The following is a 22046-nucleotide window of genomic DNA, read 5'->3' as shown; positions in this document are numbered from 1 at the left end:
GTTAGAAAATAATTTGAAATTGACAAGTTGAAACGTAGCCTATAGATAATTAGCAGGCAGCGTGTGTTAAATGTCCTGTTGTGTAATAATCACATTTTGGAACAGTGAGTGCATTTTGACATCACGTGCATAAAACAACTCACGCTGGGGCGACCGTTAGAGATATTTGGAACTCATGTGAAAAGGTTAAGGAAGTTTCAAGGTTTTGAGTATCTCATGATAAGCTGTAGACCACACTATTTATCAATTGAGTTTTCATCTATTTTTTGTAGCTGTCTATTTACTACCACAAACCGATGCTGGCACTAAGACCGCACTCAATGAGCTGTATACGGCCATAAGCAAACAATAAAATGCTCATCCAGAGGCGGCGCTCCTAGTGGCCGGGGACTTTAATGCAGGGAAACTTAAATCTGCTTTACCTCATTTCTACCAGCATGATACATGTGCAACGAGAGGGAAAAAACTCGAGACCACCTTTACTCCACACACAGATACACGTACAAAGCTCTCCTTCACCCTACATTTGGAAAATCTGACTATAATTCTATCCTCCTTGTTCCTGCTTAAAACCAAAAATGTAAAAACTTGCTCAATAAGGAAGTGGTCAGATGACGCAGATGCTTAGTTACAGGACTATTTTACTAGCACAGACTGGAATATGTTCTGGGATTCATCCGATGGCATTGAGGAGTATACCACATCAGTCACCGGTTTCATCAATAAGTGCATCAATGACGTTGACTCCATAGTGACCGTACGTACATACCCATATCCGCGCTGAGCTAAAGGGTAGAGCTGAGGCTTTCAAGGAGTGGGACTCTAACCCGGACGCTTATAAGAAATCCTGCTATGCCCTCCGACGAACCATCAAACAGGCAAAGCYTCAATACAGGACTAAGATTGAATCCTACTGCACCGGCTCCGACCTTCGTCGGATGTGGCAGGGTTTGCAAACTGAATCCTGGCTTAGAAAGGCCACCAAAAACTCTGAAATTTCCATCCCTAACTATAACATTTTCCGAAAAAATAGAACTGCCAAAGTGGGCGGAGTTGCAATCTACTGCAGAGATGGCCTGCAGAGTTCTGTCTTACTATCCAGGTCTGTGCCCAAATAATTCGAGCTTCTACTTTTAAAAATCCACCTTTCCAGAAACAAGTCTCTCACCGTTGCCACTTGCTATAGATCACCTTCTGCCCCCAGTTGTGCCCTGGACACCATATGTGAATTGGTTGCCCCCCATCAATCTTCAGAGCTTGTGCTGTTAGGTGACCTAAACTGGGACGTGCTTAACACCCCGACCATCCTACAATCTAAGCTTGATACCCTCGATCTCAAACAAATTATCAATGAACTTACCAGGTACAACCCCAAATCCGTCAACACGGGCACCCTCAAAGATATCGTCCTAAACAACCTGCCCTCCAAATACACCTTTGCTGTCTTCAACCAGGATCTCAGCGACCACTGCCTCATTGCCTGTGTCCGTAATGGGTCTGCGGTCAAATGACCACCCCTCATCACTGTCAAATGCTCCCTAAGACACTTCAGCGAGCAGGCCTTTCTAATCGACCTGGCCCGGGTATCCTGGAAGGATATTGACCTCATTCRGTCGGTAGAGGATGCCTGGTCGTTCTTTAAGTAATTTCCTCACCATCTTAAATAAGCATGCCCCTTTCAAAAAATGTTGAAATAAGAACAGATATAGCCCTTGGTTCACTCCAGACCTGACTGCTCTCGACCAGCACAAAAACATCCTGTGCAGGACTGCACTAGCATCGAATAGTCCCCACGATGTGCAACTTGTCAGGGAAGTCAGGAACCAATACACACAGTCAGTCAGGAAAGCAAAGGCTAGCTTTTTCAAACAGAAATTTCTATCCTCTAGCTATCTAAAGTCCATGGAGAATAAGAGCACCTCCTCTTATTCAATTAGTGGGTTGCGCAGTCAGATGGAATAGAGTAAATTGACATTTTTAATGTCATAGATTTAGCATGTGGTAATTTATGGAATAGACACTGGCTGGAATGCGGTTTTAACCAATCACCATTCAGCATCCATTGTATAATTAATTACCTATAAGATCATTTGATCTGATGATGCAGATGACAGGCAATCAGAACGTTCCTCATGTTGKCTTTCATTAAAATATTGGCTATGTGGCAACAAAGTGTGTCAGACACAAATCGCATAGAATTTGGGCAACTAGCTAATAATAATTGTATTAACTAACCTCTCTCCTGACCCTGTTTACCTGTTATCCTCAGGCTCAGCTATGACCCCCAAGCCATTCAGCCCAGAAGAGATCCAGAGGATCCTGGGATCTCTCCAGAGGCCTGCCGTCTTCCTCAACATTACCTGTGATTGGCCAGTGCTCCTCTGGACTGTAGACCACCTGTCACGATGCCTTGGAGGGAAGGCTGTCCGGTTCAGAATGGGAAGCAGACAGCATGAAAAGAAGAGTAAGAGAACGGCCCAGTGCAGAAACAACTCCAGCCCCTACCCCCTATGCATGTCATGCAGCCCCTACCCCCTATGCATGTCATGCAGCCGCTACGCCCCCTATGCACGTCATGCAGCCTACCCCCTATGCACGTCATGCAGCCCCTACCCCCTATGCACGTCGTGCAGCCCCTACCCCTATGCACGTCGTGCAGCCCTACCCTCCCCCCTATGCACGTCTGCAGCCCCTACCCCCTATGCACGTCATGCAGCCCTACCCTTCCCACCCACCCCCTGAGCTACGTATGCACGTCATGCAGCCCCTACCCCCTAGGCACGTCATGCAGCCCCTACCCCCTAGGCACGTCATGCAGCCCCTACCCCCTAGGCACGTCATGCAGCCTTTTTAAAGTGTAGATGTTCCAAAGGACTGCATCAATGGCTTTTAGGCTGAAATATCACATTTACATAAGTATTCTAACCCTTTACTCAATACTTTGTTGAATCACCTTTGGCAGCAACTACAGCCTCGAGTCTTCTTTGGTATGACACTACAAGCTTGGCTCACCTGTATTTGGGGAGTTTCTCCCATTCTTCTCTGCAGATCCTCTCAAGCTCTGTCAGGTTGAAAGGGGAGCGTCGCTGCACAGCTGTTTTCAGGTCTCTCCAGAGATGTTTGATCGGGTTCAAGTCTGGGCTCTGGCTGGGCCACTCAAGGACATTCACAGACTTGTCCCGAAGCCCCTCTTGCATTGTTTTGGCTGTGTGCTTAGGGTCGTTGTACTGTTGGAAGGTGAACCTTCACCCCAGTCTGAGGTCCTGAGCAGTCTGGAGCAGGTTTTCATCAAGGATCTCTCTGTACTTTACTCCGTTCATCTTTCCCTCGATTCTGACTAGTCTCTCAGTCCCTGCCACTGAAAAACATCCCCACAGCATGATGCTGCCACCACCATGCTTCACCGTAGGCATGGTGCCAGGTTTCCTCCAGACATGACACTTGACATTCAGGCCAAAGAGTTCAATCTTGGTTTCATCACCCCAGAGAATCTTGTTTCTCATGGTCTCAGAGTTCTTTAGTGCCTTTTGGCAAACTCCCAAGTGGGCTGTCGTGTGCCTTTTTACTGATTGTGTGGCTTCCGTTTGGCCATTCTACCATAAAGTTTTTTTTATACATTTGCAACAAATTCTTAACCTGTTTTCACTTCGTCATTATGGGGGATTGTGTGTAGATTGATGAGGGGATTTGTTTTCTCATCTATTTTAGAATAAGGCTGTAACATAACCAATGCGGAAAAAGTCAAGAGGTCTGAGTACTTTCCGTATGTACTGTGGGGTCTGAAATTATTGACACTCTTGATGAAGATCAGCAATAATGACTGTGTAAAATAAATAATTAAAATACTGGGCTTTATCGTATGCTCCCAAAAAGGTGGGAATTACATTATTTATACAAATACAATTGCTCAGATTATTTTTTTTCCCACCTTTATTTAACCAGGTAGGCAAGTTGAGAACAAGTTCTCATTTACAACTGCGACCTGGCCAAGATAAAGCAAAGCAGTGCGACACAAACAACAACACAGAGTTACACATGGAATAAACAAACGAAAGGTCTATATACAGTGTGTGCAAATGAAGTAAGATTAGGGAGGTAAGGCAATAACTAMGCCATAGTGGTGAAATAATTACAATTTAMCAATTAAACACTGGAGTGATAGATGTGCAGAAGATGAATGTGCAAGTAGAGATACTGGGGTGCAAAGGAGCAAAAAATAAATAACAATATGGGGATGAGGTAGTTGGGTGGGCTATTTACAGATGGTCTGTGTACAAGTGCAATGATCGGTAAGCTGCTCTGACAGCTGATGCTTAAAGTTAGTGAGGGAGATATGACTCCAGCTTCAGTGATTTTTGCAATTCGTTCCAGTCATTGGCAGCAGAGAACTGGAAGGAAAGGCGGCCAAAGGAGGAATTGGCTTTGGGGATGACCAGTGTAATATACCTGCTTGAGTGCGTGCTACGGGTGGGTGCTGCTATGGTGACCAGTGAGCTGAGATAAGGCGGGGCTTTACCTAGCAAAGAGTTATAGATGACCTGGAACCAGTGGGTTTGGCGACGAATATGAAGCGAGGGCCAGCCAACGAGAGCATACAGGTCGCAGTGGTGGGTAGTATATGGGCCTTTGGTGACAAAACGAATGGCACTGTGATAGACTACATCCAATTTGCAGAGTAGAGTGTTGGAGGCTATTTTGTAAATGACATCGCCGAAGTCAAGGATCGGTAGGATAGTCAGTTTTACGAGGGTATGTTTGGCAGCATGAGTGAAGGATGCTTTGTTGCGAAATAGGAAGACGATTCTAGATTTCATTTTGGATTGGAGATGTTTAATGTGAGTCTGGAAGGAGAGTTTACAGTCTAACCAGACACCTAGGTATTTGTAGTTGTCCACATATTCTAAGTCAGAACCGTCCAGAGTAGTGTTGCTAGATGGGCGGGCGGGTGCGGGCAGGGATCTATTGAAGAGCATGCATTTAGTTTTACTTGCATTTAAGAGCAGTTGGAGGCCACGGAAGGAGTGTTGTATGGCATTGAAGCTTGTCTGGAGGTTTGTTAAGTGTCCAACAAGTAATACTGTTTAAAAAGTAATACTTTTTCTCTCAAAGGTAGGGGTCAGAATGATTGCCACCCCTAAAAATTCTTATAAATAAAGTAGTCAAAATGTTAGTATTTGGTCCCATATTCCTAGCATGCAGTGATTTACATCAAGCTTGTGACTCTACAAACTTGTTGGATGCATTTGCAGTTAGTTTTGATTGTGTTTCAGAGTACTTTGCATCACCTCAGCCGCTGAGACTAACAACTTTAGGCATTGTACACTAAAACTTTAGGCATTGTCATGAAGATATTCTACTCCACCAGTCATCATAATTGAAGTGCAGTCAGCCATTGAGCACTGTGCTATGCATCCCGAATGGCTATGTTGTTGTTAATATTTCTCCTTGATAAGTTGCCTCTTTGGCACCAAAGACCTTGTTGTTTACTGTTGTATATAACAATTTATGTTCATAAAGGTAAAATAAAATATGGTAGAAAACTGCAAATGTATGCCTATGTTTAGTTTAGTTCTGCTTTGGTGGTGATATATTGTGCCTTCCCAATGTCTTCAAACCATTGTTAATGGCCTATTAGTCATTGTTCAGCTGCAGAACAGTTGACCTCAAGCTTCCTCCAGTCGTCTCTGGCAAGTTTTGCAGTTGGATATGGTCTTAAATAAAACTCCATAAAAGTTGCTTTGTACATTTGGTAGCATAAATATTGCCCTTGGTCTGCCAGCCTTCAGTAGCCTATGTTAAAGAGATCATTCATTTCAAGGGCAACAATAGAGACTGTGTCCTCCAATAATATGGAGCTGGGTAATTTGACTGCTAAATCCATTTTTACAGCTACATAATTTGTGACAACAGAAGACAAGGTATAATTTAACATGGTTGATTATACATTTTAATACCGCCACGTGGTACTGAAACATTGTTCAACCAGACTAAATCAAATTGAGACGCCAATAGAGAATAGGCCTAGATGATTGAAATCAGGGTGTAAATAAAATGTCAAGTCTTTATAATAGTCTTTTGATTAAAAATGTTTAGATATGGAATTTATTGATTTAATAGCTTTATTGAAGCACATTACATGTTATCATGATTGTCTCTCTCTCTCTCCTCTGTCTGTCTTTCATTGTCTCTTCTCTATCACTCTCTTTGGCTTTCTCTCTCTCTCCAACTGTCCCTCTATCTTTTTTTATGTCAAAGCACCTCTTTTTGAGACTCAATGCTCATATGTGGATGCCAAACTGGGGGAGTTTCTGTCCTGGACAGAGGGTCAGACTGCTGCAGAAGATGTGGGGTGTTTCTCGAACTACCCCCTCTCTCTGTACTGGGCCTATGCAGACTACAAATACATTGCACTGCTGCTCCAAGAAAAGCCCTCCATGTTTGAGGTAACACACTCTCTGTTTGACACACACACACTTGTCATGACTGTTCTGTTCGGGTCAGGTTACAGTGGATCATAGTCCTACAGAGACATCTGTCACCCCAGCAGTGGGGGAGAGAGATTGATAGGGGGGGGGTTTATGACACCTCATGCCCATTGTAAATCATAAGGCAGCAGACAAATCTTTTGTCCTCTCAGTGTGGAGGATTAGAATGTATGGTGGGTCTATGGAGAATCTACCTCAGAACGGTAACATGCAATAAATGGACTTTGGGACAATATATTTCAACAGACAAATTTGTGGTAACAACYATAGATGGAATATGAAAATGAAGGTAATTTTTGTTATGTTAATAAAAGTTAAGACAACGTTATAACGAGAACATTGTATCTTGAAGAGTTTTCATAATATGTACATGATGTTTACATACTGTGCGTTTGTGTAGAAAATATCCAGATCAAAGAGCATGTTTTTGTAAAGATGAACTGTGAATTTTAGTTGTCTATCGAGATCAAAGTACATTGTGATACCTTGCCTCGTAACTAGACARGCRCCAGAGAACTTGCCATAAAGACGGAAACGCCCCTTTTTGKCCCGGGGGTATAAAACATGTGAGTTAAGAATTTACATATCAGGCAAAGTTGACCGCACGCTGCAGCCGAGGTCCATGACTAGTCGTGACCCCAAAACGCAAAACGAGGTTGAAGAAAAAAAGGAGCCTTTAACAATCAATGCTACGGTTGAGTAGCTGTACAGTTGAAGTCGGAAGTTAACGTACACTTAGGTTGGAGTCATTAATTATCGTTTTAGAACCACTCCACAAATTTCTTGTTAATAAACTATAGTTTTGAAAGTTGGTTAGGACATCTACTTTGTGCATGACACAAGTAATTGTTCCAACAATTGTTTACAGACATATTATTTKACTTATAATTCACTGTGCCACAATTCCAGTGGGTCAGAAGTTTACATACACTAAGTTGACTGTGCATTTAAACAGCTTGGAAAGTTCCAGAAAATGATGTCATGGCTTTAGAAGCTTCTGATGGGCTAATTGACATCATTTGAGTCAATTGGAGGTGTACCTGTGGATGTATTTCAAGGCCTACCTTCAAACTCAGTGCCTCTTTGCTTGACATCATGGGAAAATCAAAAGAAATCAGCCAGACCCTCAGAAATAAAATGTAGACCTCCACAAGTCTGGTTCATCCTTGGGAGCAATTTTCAACGCCTGAAGGTACCACGTTCATCTGTACAAACAATAGTACGCAAGTATAAACAGCATGGGATCACGCGCCATCATACTGCTCAGGAAGGGGCCGCGTTCTGTCTCCTAAGAGATGAACGTACTTTGGTGTGAAAAGTGCAAACCAATCCCAGAACAACAGCAAAGGACTTTGTGAAGATGCTGGAGGAAACGGGTACAAAAGTATCTATATCCACAGTAAAACGAGTCCTAATAATCAACATCAACCGCTCAGCAAGGAAGAAGCCACTGCTCCAAAACCACCATTAAAAAAGCCACACTATGGTTTGCAACTGCACATGGGGACAAAGATTGTACTTTTTTGGAGAAATGTCCTCTGGTCTGATGAAAACAAAATTGAACTGTTTGGCCATAATGACCATCATTATGTTTGGAGGAAAAAGGGGCAGGCTTGCAAGCCGAAGAACACCATCCCAACCGTGAAGCACGGGGTTGGCGGCAGCATCATGTTTGGGGCTGCTTTGCTGCAGGAGGGACTGGTGCACTTCACAAAAATAATGGCATCATGAGGGAGGGAAATGATTGTGGATATATTGAAGCAACATCTCAAGACATCAATCAGGAAGTTAAAGCTTGGTCGCAAATGGGTCTTCCAAATGGACAATGACCCCAAGCATACTTCCAAAGTTGTGGGAAAATGGCTTATGGACAACAAAGTCAAGGTATTGGAGTGGCCATCACAAAGCCCTGACCTCAATCCTATAGAAAATTTGTGGGCAGAACTGAAAAAGCGTGTGCGAGCAAGGAGGCCTTTTAAATGTAATGTATTTGGTTTAAATGTTTAAATGTATTTGGCTAAGGTGTATGTAAACTTCTGACTTCAACTGTATCTGTATCTAAGAATGTGAATTCAAGCAGGACCACTGGTTATTCTCTCCAAGGAATCGTGTGTCTACACTGCTTTCATTCCCACGCTGGAACCATCTACCAGGCTGATTAGCCGTCCTCAGAAGACCCCTCTTACAGAACGAGGGCAAGGAAACCGACAACTAAGAAAAAGGACATTGTCCACCAGATGTCACAATCAAAGACTTACACCCGTGAATGAAGTAGACGATCACCTAGAGAACGGGATGTTGGCCGAACATCTCTCACTAAGCTTAACTCAGCCCACGAAGCACTGGGCCCAACAGAGATACCCAACAAGTATTTACATTTATTATAATTCTGACCCACAAGAGCGGTAGTTCGGGGCAAGGTGTTAGGGCTAAACTAAGCATAGTTTACAAATATATCCAAGTGAGTAAATAAATAATCAACTCAATTGGTGTGGTACGGGAGGATTTAGTGAGACCCGGGTTTCTGCAGATTTACGAATTATGCGACATTCAGGATGAGACTGTAGAGGAAATTAATTAATTAGCGACTGTTGTAAAATCGATATTCTGATATTCTTTGAGTTAATTTGTGCCGAGGGGCTGAAAATGTTAGATTTCGATGCCATAAGCGGAAAAAAATTCAGAAATTGCGACAGACGCTCTCCAAAATAGACCATCAGGTAGATGCCTTGTGAAGGTTCTCTCCAGTTTAGCCCTAAACTATGCCCACCAGCAGAGATGGACAGTGGTCCAATACCTCAATGCCCAGCAGAGGCACGAGCAGGAAGCTGTGGAGTTCAAGGGACAGGTGTAGAGAACCAGGAAGTTGACGATAAAAGCCGACAAGACAAGATACTGGAACTGCGTTGGAGAACAGATCAATTGAAAGATCTGGCCAACATTTATGACAAAGACCGTGAGCAAACTCTTGACCAAGTCTGTATTCTACAGGAACAACTTGTAACCAAAAATAAATATGATTAAGTCCACGCAAAACTAGATCTGACAAGCTAGCTAAAAATAGGGGCGAGCAACTTGATGCCCTGCAAACAGTTTTTTTTTAATGAAACCACTCAAAGCAATAATGTTATATTCCAAAAGATGCAGACAAAATACGATCAGTTAATGAACACAATGACCAAGTTGGATGACAAAACAGCAGAACTCCTTGAAGTCGCTGATTTAATGAAGGATGAGAAAGACCAGGTGAGAAAGTTGCGCTCTTCCAACCCTCTCTGTGACTATTCGACTTGGGGCTAACTATCAATGGCAACCCGCTGTTGGAACTAAACGCTAGATCCACTTACCTCCTAGTATAGAATCTGACTCAAGCGGATATTCCCATTCCTCAGCACACTCCCCTAGGAACATTGATTGATTACTCCTTCCATGATTTTGAACTTGTTGTTCCCGTGATTGGGTCATTCTGTCCTCCCTAGACCTATGTGGCGAGGGCGGTACGCTTTTTACTTGTCCGTCAAAAGCAATCGCAATAACCCCCGTATTGCCACTAGACGACACATCGACGTTCAGGCTGGATGTCGATTCTGACAACAACCTGTTAATATACTCCAGGACGATACCGCATCCCCTCCTGCATGTGAGGTACACTCTTGTGAGGTAACAGCCGATGATTCTCCCACCATTGACATGCCGCCACCACCTGATGAAGACCTGTACGATGTCGCCAAACCATATCCTGGTTTCCATGCACAGGTAGTACAACTACTGTCGGAGGCTAACGAACTTGTCAATGAAACTGAACGACATCAGTTGAGGGTATTGTTTAACAAACACAGTGAGATCTGATTGACAGACTCGCTGGATTGTAGTGTTACGGGTATTCATGTGGTGCGTATTCCTACAAGATATTATCGACTCCCTATTAGCTAAAAGGATAATCAGGGAATGTAACAGTACTTACAGGCCAATGACACAGCTCAACCAAGAGTTGCCAAAGGTGGCAAGCGCCAAGTACTTCTCCACTGTCGACATAGCGAATGGTTTCTGGACCATGACAGTCGACCCTAGTGACCAACACAAGTTGGCTTTCTCTTTCTCAAACAAGGGCTTCACGTTCAATCGTTGTCCGCTCGGTTATGGAAACTCCCCCTCAGAGTTCAACATCTTCCTGCACAAGGCAATGCCAGATGCAGCCTCCAGGGGGAAGATTATCTACGTGGACGACGTTCTCGTGAGACTTGGTCACTTCACCTCAACGAGATGAACCACGTTTTTACCCAACTCTGGGCAGCAGGGGCTAAGTTGGCCATCATGTAAGGACAATGGTGCAGGACCAAGGTAAACTACATTGGGCTTCTGGTGGGTGCTGAGGGCATCCTGCCACTAACAGAATCTAAGCAGTCGGCAACATCAAAACACCTTCAAACCTTCATGAGGTGCGCAGTTTCTTGGGAGTATGTAATTACTCCTGTCAATTCATCGAAACCTACGCCAACTTGTCAAAGCCTTTGACCCGTCTTCTTCAGAAAGACACCCTGTTCATTTGGGATGGCACTCACGACAAAGCTGTGACTTCCTTGAAAAACCTGCTTTGCGAGGCACACTGCCTGGTATATCCCAACAAAGACCAAGACGTTCTTTTTGGAAGTCGGTTTCTCAGAGCACTGCCTTAGTGCTGGGTTGTACCAAAAATGCAACCAAGACAAACGTGTGGTTGCTTACTCGAGCAAAACACTCAACCCTGCTGAACACAAGTACTCAGACTGCGAAAAAGGCGCTGCTGTCGACAGTCTGGGTGGTCAAACACTTCACCAGTTATGACGGCGGACAGAAGTTGATCATAGAAACATGTCACCAGCCTGTGACTTTTCTGAAAAACCAACAGATCCGTGAGGGTGCTGTACACCACAGCAGAATAGCGGCTTGGCTTATGACGCTGCAGAGCCATGATGTAGTAGTCAACTACGCAAAAGTGAAAAACCTGCCTTTGGGCAGGGTTTTGACGTTGTGTCAACGCTGTGGTGACAATGAAACCGACATCGCACCACCCCCACGTGACGTAGCTCTGCCATTGCCTTCGAACCATCACTACTTCGAAGAGAACGTGTGTCTTGGCATGCCGATGGCATTTGTTGATGGCTGTTCTTACCGTCATCTAGACCACTTGCAAGCTGGTGTGGGATTGGTATGGCACAACGCCATTCCGTGCAAACCGCTGCAATTTCAGCTAGGCAACAAGACCAGCCAGTTTGCGGAGGAGAAACCCACTTTTCGGCATCTGTAATGACCGAACTGTGGCAGCTCCTGGGAGTCAAAGCTAAATTCCACATCGTGTACCACCCTAGGAGCTCTGGCAGGGTAGAAAGGAGCAACTAGACAATCATAAGAATCCTGAGGAAATATGTGGCAGCCAGCCACTAAGATTGGGACCTCAAACTCCCACTTGTACTGATAGCGATCAGAGCCACACGCAACAGGTCTATGGGAATAACATAATTTGAGATGATGACAGGCCGGCAAATGACACTTCCACTGCATCTCCTGTACCAACCGGGAGATGTTGCCGCAGCCACTGCCTACACGGCTCATCAGTACGTGACAGACTTGCGAACCCACCTCCCAGACTACCTTTGCGTACGCTCATGGAAAGTTGGAAAGAAGTGCAGAAGGTGACAAGACCTATTACGACAAAAAGGCCACACACCAAGTGTTCAAGGTCGGAGATAAAGTGTGGTACTACATATACAACAAACCCGCGGGCATCGCGACAAAGTTCCTTTCCCACTGGACTGGGCCACACGAGATTGTGATGAAACTGTCACCTGTAGCTTATCAAATTAAAATCATCAAAGGTAGACAACTCCACACTAAAGTGGGTCCACAGGAACCAAATCAAGATGTACACTCCCCCAATGGAAATAGAAGGTGTGCAAGCCAGCACCGAATAGATAGAAACCTAGCAAAGTCAGAGGCACTAAGAAAATTCTTAAGTATCCTCAGCTGATCCCTTCCAGAGATCAGTACGTTGCACATAACATATTTTCTTCTCTTCCCAACTACAAGATATATGTTAGTTGTCACTGTTGATATTGTCCTGCGCTGTGCTGTTCAAAATAGGAAAATCAGCAAAATTTGTTGTCAAAACATTTTAGTTTACAATAGCAAATAACTGAAATAATCAAACAATATCTCTGATTATGCGTTTCTGTAGGATGGAGTACCTTTGGCTGATCCTGACACTCTGCACCCTGGTCAAAACCAACCCAGCAGATGCAATCATGAGCGGATCCCATACGGGAATCGTTCTCCGCGATGATCCAGGACTCTTTATAACTAACTGCAGAGTACACACTCAGAGGGTGTACTTTGGCCTAGATGCAGAGAACGTGTACCGCCAACACATTCCACCTGCGGAGCATTTGAGTTGGGTAGGGGCTGACTGGCCCACCCAGACAGTTAAGCACGCCCAGTTAGACACTGCCCATATGTTGGCCCAACTCCAAAAGTTCAGTCACCCAGTCCGAAATAACAGAGCCCAGGCGAGGAAAAACAATTTGTTGGGGCGCTACTCTCGATAGGTGTAGCCGTATGGTCGCTATTAGCCCTAGGTACTACTGCCGTCAACGCAATCAGTCTAGCCACAGTCAAGAGAAATGTCTAGCCACAATCAAGAGATGCCAATTATCCAGCAACAGATGAAAGCACAGGCAGTGAGGTTGCAACATGTGGGAAAGTCTCTCGAGGACACTATTCTGGTGGTAAACACACACGTTACTCTCCTGAACAAAACCCTTCTGTCTGTAGGAAAGATAGTAGTGGTCATGAACCATGACTATGCCCCTTGTCCAATTGGTTTGATTGTTATTGGAAGATTTCCTCCGTGAAGTTAGCTCCTCTATGGACGATTTGGCCATGAATAGAATCCTTTCATATCTAGTGCCCCTCTCAATGGTGCACGACATAATGACCTCAGCTACTACTACCACGTTTGGACTATAGTCTGCGGTCGGCAATCCCAATACACGTTGATCGTAATGAAGTGGGATTTTTACTGGCACTGCCAGTTGGTGAACTGGAGAATATCTATAGATTGAAAATGGTTCTAAATGTAAGATTTTGGAGCGACAACACACACGTGAAATTTGCCACACCCCCAGTCCATAGCTTATCAGGAAAACAATCCAGATTTCTATCTCACCCCTAACCTGTTAATGTGTACTGTAAAACCAAAGACGTCCACTACCTCTGTCCTAGCAAACCGTTCGTCAGGGATAACACTGAGCGTCTTTGGTCTTAAGTCTATCACCAGCGAAGAACGCTGTAGATTCAAACTAACAGCAAGGGACGAGGTCACCACCACACAAGTGGAGGTTGTAGGAAATCGATGGTTGGTTAACACCCCGTTCACGTCTGCCATGATGACTTACGAACATCATGACTCAACCACCTAACTGAACCTCCCCAACCAGACTGTTTTTGTTACGGTACCAGAGGGAGCGATTATCCACATAGATGACCTTGCTCTATACCAACTTACCGATGACAGGATAGACACAGAGATTGAAATGCCTAACTCTTTTGCTAAGCGTTCCCTTGACTTACGACGAGCCATTAAAATCCAGTACGAGGGACCAATGACTGTTGATCTTAGCATACTGTATGAGGCACATTTAGTTGACCCGACTGACTACAATCCAAAAGATTGGTCTGTCACCCTCTCTTGGACGGTGCCGGACAGTATCCTGACTGTTACCATGATCCTTGGTCTTTTTTCCCTGCTACGTACACAGTCGCACACGTGCAATGGAAGACCTAATGAGGTCTTATACTAGGATCATCCGTGGGACAGAAACAATCTTGATTTTCAGAATGTTGCCAATAAGTCCTGAAACCCCATCAGGGGGTCGATCCCCAGCATCCTCTCCCGAATTCGCTAGGTCATCACTGTAATGTTCCCAATGTAAGCTTTGTCATTCAGGGTGCCAATTTTCTGCTACGATGATCCACCAACCAGGACATCCGATGGTCATCCTTATGGTGGGTTGCAAAATGCAGAATCATTCCAAGTTGAACGCACCAGAGGGGGACTGTCATGACTGGCCTGTTTGGGTCAGGTAGCAGGGATCACCGTCTAGCCTGGACATCTCTCACCCTGCAGAGCGTGACTGTCATGACTGGCACTGCTTTGAGGTCGGTTAGATGGATCACAGTCTTGTGACATCTCTCACCCCCTGCCAGAGCGGGACTGTCAAGACTGGCCTGTTCTGGCGTTTCAGGTTTAGATGGGATTCACCAGTCCTTTAGTGACATTCTCTCACCCTGCAGAGGGCGACTGTCCATGACTGCCTTTTGGGTCAGCTTAGCCATGGATCACACAGTTCTATGACATCTCTCACCCCTGCAGAGGCGGGACTGTCCTGACTGCCTGTTCTGGTTCAGGGTTAGCATGGATTCACAGTTCTTAGTGACATCTATACAACACACCATGACAGAGGGGACTGTTTTCAATCGCATGCCTGTTTCGGTCAGGTTAGCATGGAATCACAGTCTTAGTACATCTCTCCACCCCTGCAGAGAGGGACTGTCAATGACTTGGCCTGTTGGGTCATTAGCATGGCATCACCAAGTCTTAGTGGACATCTCTCGACCCTGCAGAGGGGGACTGCCCATGATGGCCTGTTGGGTCAGGTTTAAGCCATGGATCACAGTCTTAGTGACATCTCTCACCCCTGCAGAGGGGGACTGTCATGACTGGCCTGTTTGGGTCAGGTTAGCATGGATCACAGTATGCATGTTTTTTGTGTAGAGAACTTGCCATAAAGACGGAAACGCGACTAGTCATGACCCCAAAACGCAACACGAGGTTGAAGAAGACTAAGGAACCTCTTAACAATCAATGCTACGGTTGAGTAGCTGTATCTTAGAAGGTGAACTCAAGCAGCACCACTGTCATGAGAATTATGTTCTCCATGTTCATAAACCCAATTCAATGAACTTCTCAGCCTGAAATCCAGAATTTGTAGGAAACTGGTTGAAATTAATCAGACGGAGGCCCAGCTACGATAGTCAAATTTATTTATGAGAGCGCTCCTGTGCATATACAATGATGTTCCCTTTATAACGTTCTCTTAACATACGCACATACATACACACTAACATGAGGAGAGCTATCAGATCTAATTTTCTACCATTCTCACCACAGTTGATCACTACCCAGCTGACAGTTCCAGTCCCCCCCAGATAAGGGAAACCTGGAGGGGCTCTCCCTGTCTTATTTTATCTCCCCAGAGTTATAGCCGGGTCGGTTCAAACATAGGTTAAGGCTCCTCTTTGTTTTCTTTCGGCACACACATACATTCCTCTCTTCCCAGGTCCAACCTAGTTGGACTTATGTTTATCAGCTTGAATTACTCCTTGTCCATGCTACATAACCTCTAATCCCTAATGGTTAAGTTTCCGGGTAGAATTACTTAATCATTTATCTTAAACCTTGATAAAATATTTTAACCACCCGGTTATTCTCTCCAAGGAATCGTGTGTCTACACTGCTTTCATTCCCACGCTGGAACCATCTACATGGCTGATTAGCCATCCTCAGAAGACCCCTCTTACAGAACGAGGGCAAGGAAACCGACAACTAAGAAAAAGGACATTGTGACATCTGGTGGACAATCAGAGACTTACACCCGTGAACGAAGTAGACGACCACCCAGAGAACGGATCAATAGCCAGGACTGTATCTTTATATTATCATTTAGCTTGTGAGTAAATAAATAATCAACTCAATTGGTGTGGTACGGGAGGATTTAGTGAGACCCGGGTTTGTGCAGATTTACGAATTATGCGACGGTCAGGATGAGACTGTAGAGGAAATTAATTAATTAGTGAATGTTGTCAAATCGATATTCGGATATTCTGTGAGTTCATTTGGGAAATGGAAACTCATTAAACGTTTCCCATGGTGCACCAGGTTACTGAGTCAATGATTACCTGATTAATTGAATCACGTAATTATAAACAGTTCATTATTCGATGAATAGCAGTCGTCACATTAATGATACGTTATGACACACTCAATCAATCTCTTCTTTTTTTTACCTTTATTTAACTAGGCAAGTCAGTTAAAGAACAAATTCTTATTTACAATGATGGCCTACACAGTGCTACACAGTGCACCTCTAAACTATAATCAAGGAAACAAAAAAAACATACAAAATGATTATTCTCTTTTCATCAGAGGGACACTCATGATGTTGTGTTGGATTGCAAGTTGTCATCCTGCAATTTGTCTGTGCCTGTGATTTCTTACATTGAATTGTAGGCATTTCTTGTTGTCAATCACTTGTTTTCTGATTGCCATGAATGATGACTAACTTTGAGGGCAACTGAGGAGAGCACTCACAAATGAACATCTAATCAAATGGCTACCCGGACTATTTGCATTGCCTCCCCCCTTTTATGCTGCTGCTACTCTCTGCTGTTATCATCTATGCATAGTCACTTTAATAACTACAGATTACCTCAACTAACCGGTGCCCCCGCACATTGACTGTACCGGTACCCCCGTATATATATAGTCTTGCTATTATATATATAGTCTTGCTATTATAGTCTTGTTATTTTACTGCTGCTCATTAATTACTTATTACTTATTTCTTATTCCTATTTTTTAAAACTGCATCGTTGGTTAGGGGCTTGTAAGTAAGCATTTCACTGTAAGGTCTACACCTGTTGTATTCGGCGCATGTGACAAATAAAATTTGATTCAGGCCACGGGGCTCGTTGTATGGAGTGTTCTATGGAGTGTTCTATGGAGTGTTTACATTACATTTACATTTAAGTCATTTAGCAGACGCTCTTCACCCGGATCTGCCACTGCTCTGCTGAATTAAAGCCATTGTAGCTAACACATGGGCTGTTCTGTTCTGTTCAAAGCACTGACACACCTATGGGCTTTAAACTCACTCAGTTCAGGTCAGGAGATCTATTGAAATTATATTCATGGATTTAAAAAAAGCACTAGAATAATGGATGATTATCAAGTAATGACTTAAATTTTTAATTGATCAATAGACTGATCTAAAATGAAAGTGACTCCCACACCCTGACAATAAAATACACAATTAGAAATCTCAAACAGATGCGTGAAAGTCATCTTTAATAAATTCCTTTGCCCCATCGGCAAAACAGAAGCTAACTAAGCCTACATTGATATAGAAACTCAAATAAAACAACTTTTCTGCCATTAGCAGGCATTTTCTCTCTCTTTTTAATGATATCCTGTCCTGATGGCACAMACATTTTCAGTGGGACATTTCAATGGCAGCAGCTTTTTTCTTTTTAGTCCTCGGGCAATAAAGGACTTGAAAGTTCACTCTAGTTCGAGCGGGCCACTCCATTCTTTCAATGATGAAACATGCATATAGGGCGACCTGCATTTTTGACAGATCTGCCGAAATTCATGCCTTCGAGACAGGCAGACAGAGGCCTTTTTACATGATGAATCGCGCCATTTAAAAGTTGCTGAAAGTGAAGATTGCACAGTCTATCATTTACAGTTGCCTGAATATGGTAATGGGTTCATTATCCTGGGTGCTGGGCAGAATCCAAGTTATTTTACATTAGATTTTTTTCATGAAAAATGATTGACAGACCAAATGGTTTGATAAAGAGCCTACAGACAGCAAACATCTTGTTTCCTATACAGTAGTGTTTGTCCCAAATGGCGCCCTATTCCCTATATAGTGCACACATTTTGACCAGAGCACATAGGGGTCTGGTCAAAGGTAGTGCACTATATAGGGAATAGGGTGCCATTTGGGACGCAGATTTGTTGCCAATCATTACACTGTCTATTAAGCAACCGATGAGATGGGGAATGGGGTTTGCATTTTCACCTGTGTCTTGTGAAAATGGAGGTTTGCCTCCAGAGGATGTATTGCTGCTATACCATAACATTGAAACTGCTCATGGCAGTTTGTCATGTTTGAATGGCTTGTCATATTTGTACCATGAATATGAATTGTGTTGTATACAATTACAGATATATATAAATGTTCGATTAGATGACAGCAGGAATTGATATGAGACTGTAGCAACTGCATGAATATGTGTTTTAGGATTGATAATTAGTGTTAGTAATTGGAACTGTATTGTGTGCCTTACAGGACGTAGTGTGGTCTCAGTTTGGGTTCCCGGGTCGTAACGGGAGAGACAGCACACTGTGGATTGGTACAGAAGGTGCCAATACCCCGTGCCACCTGGACTCCTATGGGTATAACCTGGTACTACAGGTGCAGGGAAGGTAATTATACGTGACTCCTATGGGTATAACCTGGTACTACAGGTACAAGGAAGGTAATTATACGGGACTCCTATGGGTATAACCTGGTACTACAGGTACAGGGAAGGTAATTAATAACGGGACTCCTATGGGTATAACCTGGTACTACAGGTACAAGGAAGGTAATTATACGGGACTCCTATGGGTATAACCTGGTACTACAGGTACAAGGAAGGTAATTATACGGGACTCCTATGGGTATAACCTGGTACTACAGGTACAAGGAAGGTAATTATACGGGACTCCTATGGGTATAATCTGGTACTACAGGTACAAGGAAGGTAATTATACAGGACTCCTATGGGTATAACCTGGTACTACAGGTGTAGGGAAGGTAATTATACAGAGCTGTATTGTGTTCAGTAGCACAAAGCGGGGGGAAACACAGTGAAACAGAGCGGGACGAGCTGGACTTGTCCAATAAGAAGCATTGTTTAGTTTTCTTTTGCAAATTGTTTTGCTCCAATGACTCCTAATGAACACACCCAGTATTACATACCTCATTATACCACACACTACTTTTCCCTTTCCGCTGAGCTGCGTGTAGTAGTGGTGCAGACGATGGATGTTTCCCCTTCACCAAGGGAATTGCACTATAGATTAAAATGAAACAATCTAACAGCGTTATAGCTGAGAGAGAAAGAAGTGCTGGAGGCAGACAATAGATTCAGCAAATCAGCACAATGAGAACTGGCTCTGTACGGTAATGATCTACTCACCATTCGATGAGAACTGGCTCTGTACGGTAATGATCTACCCACCATTCGATGAGAACTGGCTCTGTACGGTAATGATCTACTCACCATTCGATGAGAGCTGGCTCTGTACGGTAATGATCTACTCACCATTCGATGAGGACTGGCTCTGTACGGTAATGATCTACCCACCATTCGATGAGAACTGGCTCTGTACGGTAATGATCTACTCACCATTCGATGAGGACTGGCTCTGTACGGTAATGATCTACTCACCATTCGATGAGGACTGGCTCTGTACGGTAATGATCTACTCACCATTCGATGAGAACTGGCTCTACGGTAATGATCTACTCACCATTCGATGAGAACTGGCTCTGTACGGTAATGATCTACTCACCATTCGATGAGGACTGGCTCTGTACGGTAATGATCTACTCACCATTCGATGAGGACTGGCTCTGTACGGTAATGATCTACTCACCATTCGATGAGAACTGGCTCTACGGTAATGATCTACTCACCATTCGATGAGAACTGGCTCTGTACGGTAATGATCTACCCACCATTCGATGAGAACTGGCTCTGTACGGTAATGATCTACCACCATTTGTTCCCTCTAACTTTGAGGAAAGGATTTTTAAAAACTATTTTGGATGATAGAGAGGAGATGGTACTAGGAAGGGAAGGGGTGAGAGTCAGGGGGTAAGGTAGTGAAAGGGGGGAATGTGGGCTAGGGAGGGGGGGAGGGGGAGTCACTTGGTGAGAGAGTCAGATTGTTCCACTGGCCCCTGAAAGATAAAGTAATTTTGCTTTGGCAATGTAAACATGTTTCCCATGCCAATAAAGCCATTTGGAGGGAGGGAGATGGGGGTATATGAGGTGAGGCTCTTTAGAACAGAGAGACATTAGTTATCATGTGGAGCACTGAGTCTACGACAAAAGCAAAAAATATCACATTATGAAGATCACTCTATCCTTGTTTTGTTTAAATTGGCTGTTGAAACCTTTCACATTGAAGTGATGACCTAACCAACAAAGAACTCGCATGACATGATATTTTCAATAAAGAGATGGATTGTATTGAACTATAGCTTCTTAAATTTCCTCAACTACGAAGGGTGTAACCATTGTGGTGGCTTTGGTGATGATTGCTGTCCCTTTCAAATAAATATTAATWCATTATGAATCTAAACTGATCCTAGATCCTACATGAGCTGATCCTATATCAGTACTCCTACTCTGAGACGCCCTGTTGTGTTTTAGGAAGCGTTGGCACCTGTTCCCCCCTGCAGACACGAGTTGTCTGTACCCCAGCAGGATCCCCTATGAGGAGTCTAGTGTGTTCAGCCAGGTGGACGTGCTCCAACCAGACCTCCAGAGGTTCCCTGCCTTCAGACARGCCAGGGCCTACACAGTCACCCTGCAGCCTGGACAGGTACAACACATTGGACCAGTTTCCCGGACATAGATTAAGCCTAATCTGTACTAAAAAACTATCTCAATGGAGATTCTCCCTTGAGCATGCTTTTTAGTCTAGGACTAGGCTTAATCTTTTTCCAGGAAACCAGCCCAACAGGGGCAACATATGTAACTCTCTCTACAAGTATATCAGAGAATCCATTCAGCAAACACAGCTATTTGTACAAACTGACACTGAAAGTGCTAATCTCTTAATTTATGAGAAAATATTTCCTCAGAGACAAATGTGTTTGAACCACATGAATACAATAGAGCACATGTTTGTCTCTATGGTTTGGTCAAAAGCATGAACTGAGGCATACCCCAAAATGTTTGTAGAGGTGCTGAGTAACGGAGAGTGAACTGTATAAAAATTAAGAAAGTTGCACACGCTATATATTGCGCTCCAAAAGTATTGTATAATTTCAAAATAACTGTCCCAACGACTGAGGTTAAAGTGCAGACAGTCTGCTTTAATTTGAGGGTTTTTTCATCCATATCGGGTAAACCGTTTAGAAATCACAGCAGTTTTTTATGGGACCAAAAGTATTAGGACAAATTCACTTATGTGTATTAAAAGTTTATGTGTATCAAAAGTTTAGTGTTTGGTCCCATATTCCTAGCACGCAATGATTACATCAAGCTMGTGACTCTACAAAGTTGTTGGATACATTTGCTGTTTATTGTTTTGGTTTCAGATTATTTTGTGCCCAATAGAAATTAATGGTATATAATGTATTGTGTAATTGTTAGCATCCACTTTTATTGTAAATATGATTATAATATATTTCTAAACACTTCTACATAATGTGGATGCTACCATGATTACGGCTGAATGAATCATGAATCATGAATAATGATGAGTGACAAATTTACAGAGGCACAAATATCATACCCCGAAGACATGCAAACCTCTCACCATTACAATAACAGGAGAGGTTAGCATCTTTGGGGGGGTGTGATATTTATGCCTCTAACTTMATGAGCCTCCATCTGTCATACTTTTGGTCATATAGTGTAAGTATGTGGACACCTGCTCATTGAACATCTTATTCCAAA

General features: G+C 43.6%; 1 protein-coding gene across 1 annotated transcript in view; it reads left to right on the top strand.

The window, feature by feature from the left end:
- The window catches only part of LOC111959845 (hspb associated protein 1), a 36842-nt gene that overhangs the window by 6918 nt on the left and 7878 nt on the right, over positions 1 to 22046 (top strand). Inside the window, exons 2-5 of the mRNA XM_023981657.2 lie at positions 2270 to 2464; positions 6256 to 6443; positions 18656 to 18792; positions 20793 to 20964. Of these exons, the coding sequence (XP_023837425.1) occupies positions 2278 to 2464; positions 6256 to 6443; positions 18656 to 18792; positions 20793 to 20964 (684 nt within the window). The 5' untranslated portion in view covers positions 2270 to 2277. The remainder of the gene's footprint in view (positions 1 to 2269; positions 2465 to 6255; positions 6444 to 18655; positions 18793 to 20792; positions 20965 to 22046) is intronic.

Source organism: Salvelinus sp. IW2-2015, linkage group LG36 (genome assembly GCF_002910315.2).
Source record: "Salvelinus sp. IW2-2015 linkage group LG36, ASM291031v2, whole genome shotgun sequence".
NCBI classification, from domain to species: domain Eukaryota; kingdom Metazoa; phylum Chordata; class Actinopteri; order Salmoniformes; family Salmonidae; genus Salvelinus; species Salvelinus sp. IW2-2015.
Note: the sequence above shows the minus strand (reverse complement) of the source record. Positions and strands in the feature narration are given on the sequence as shown.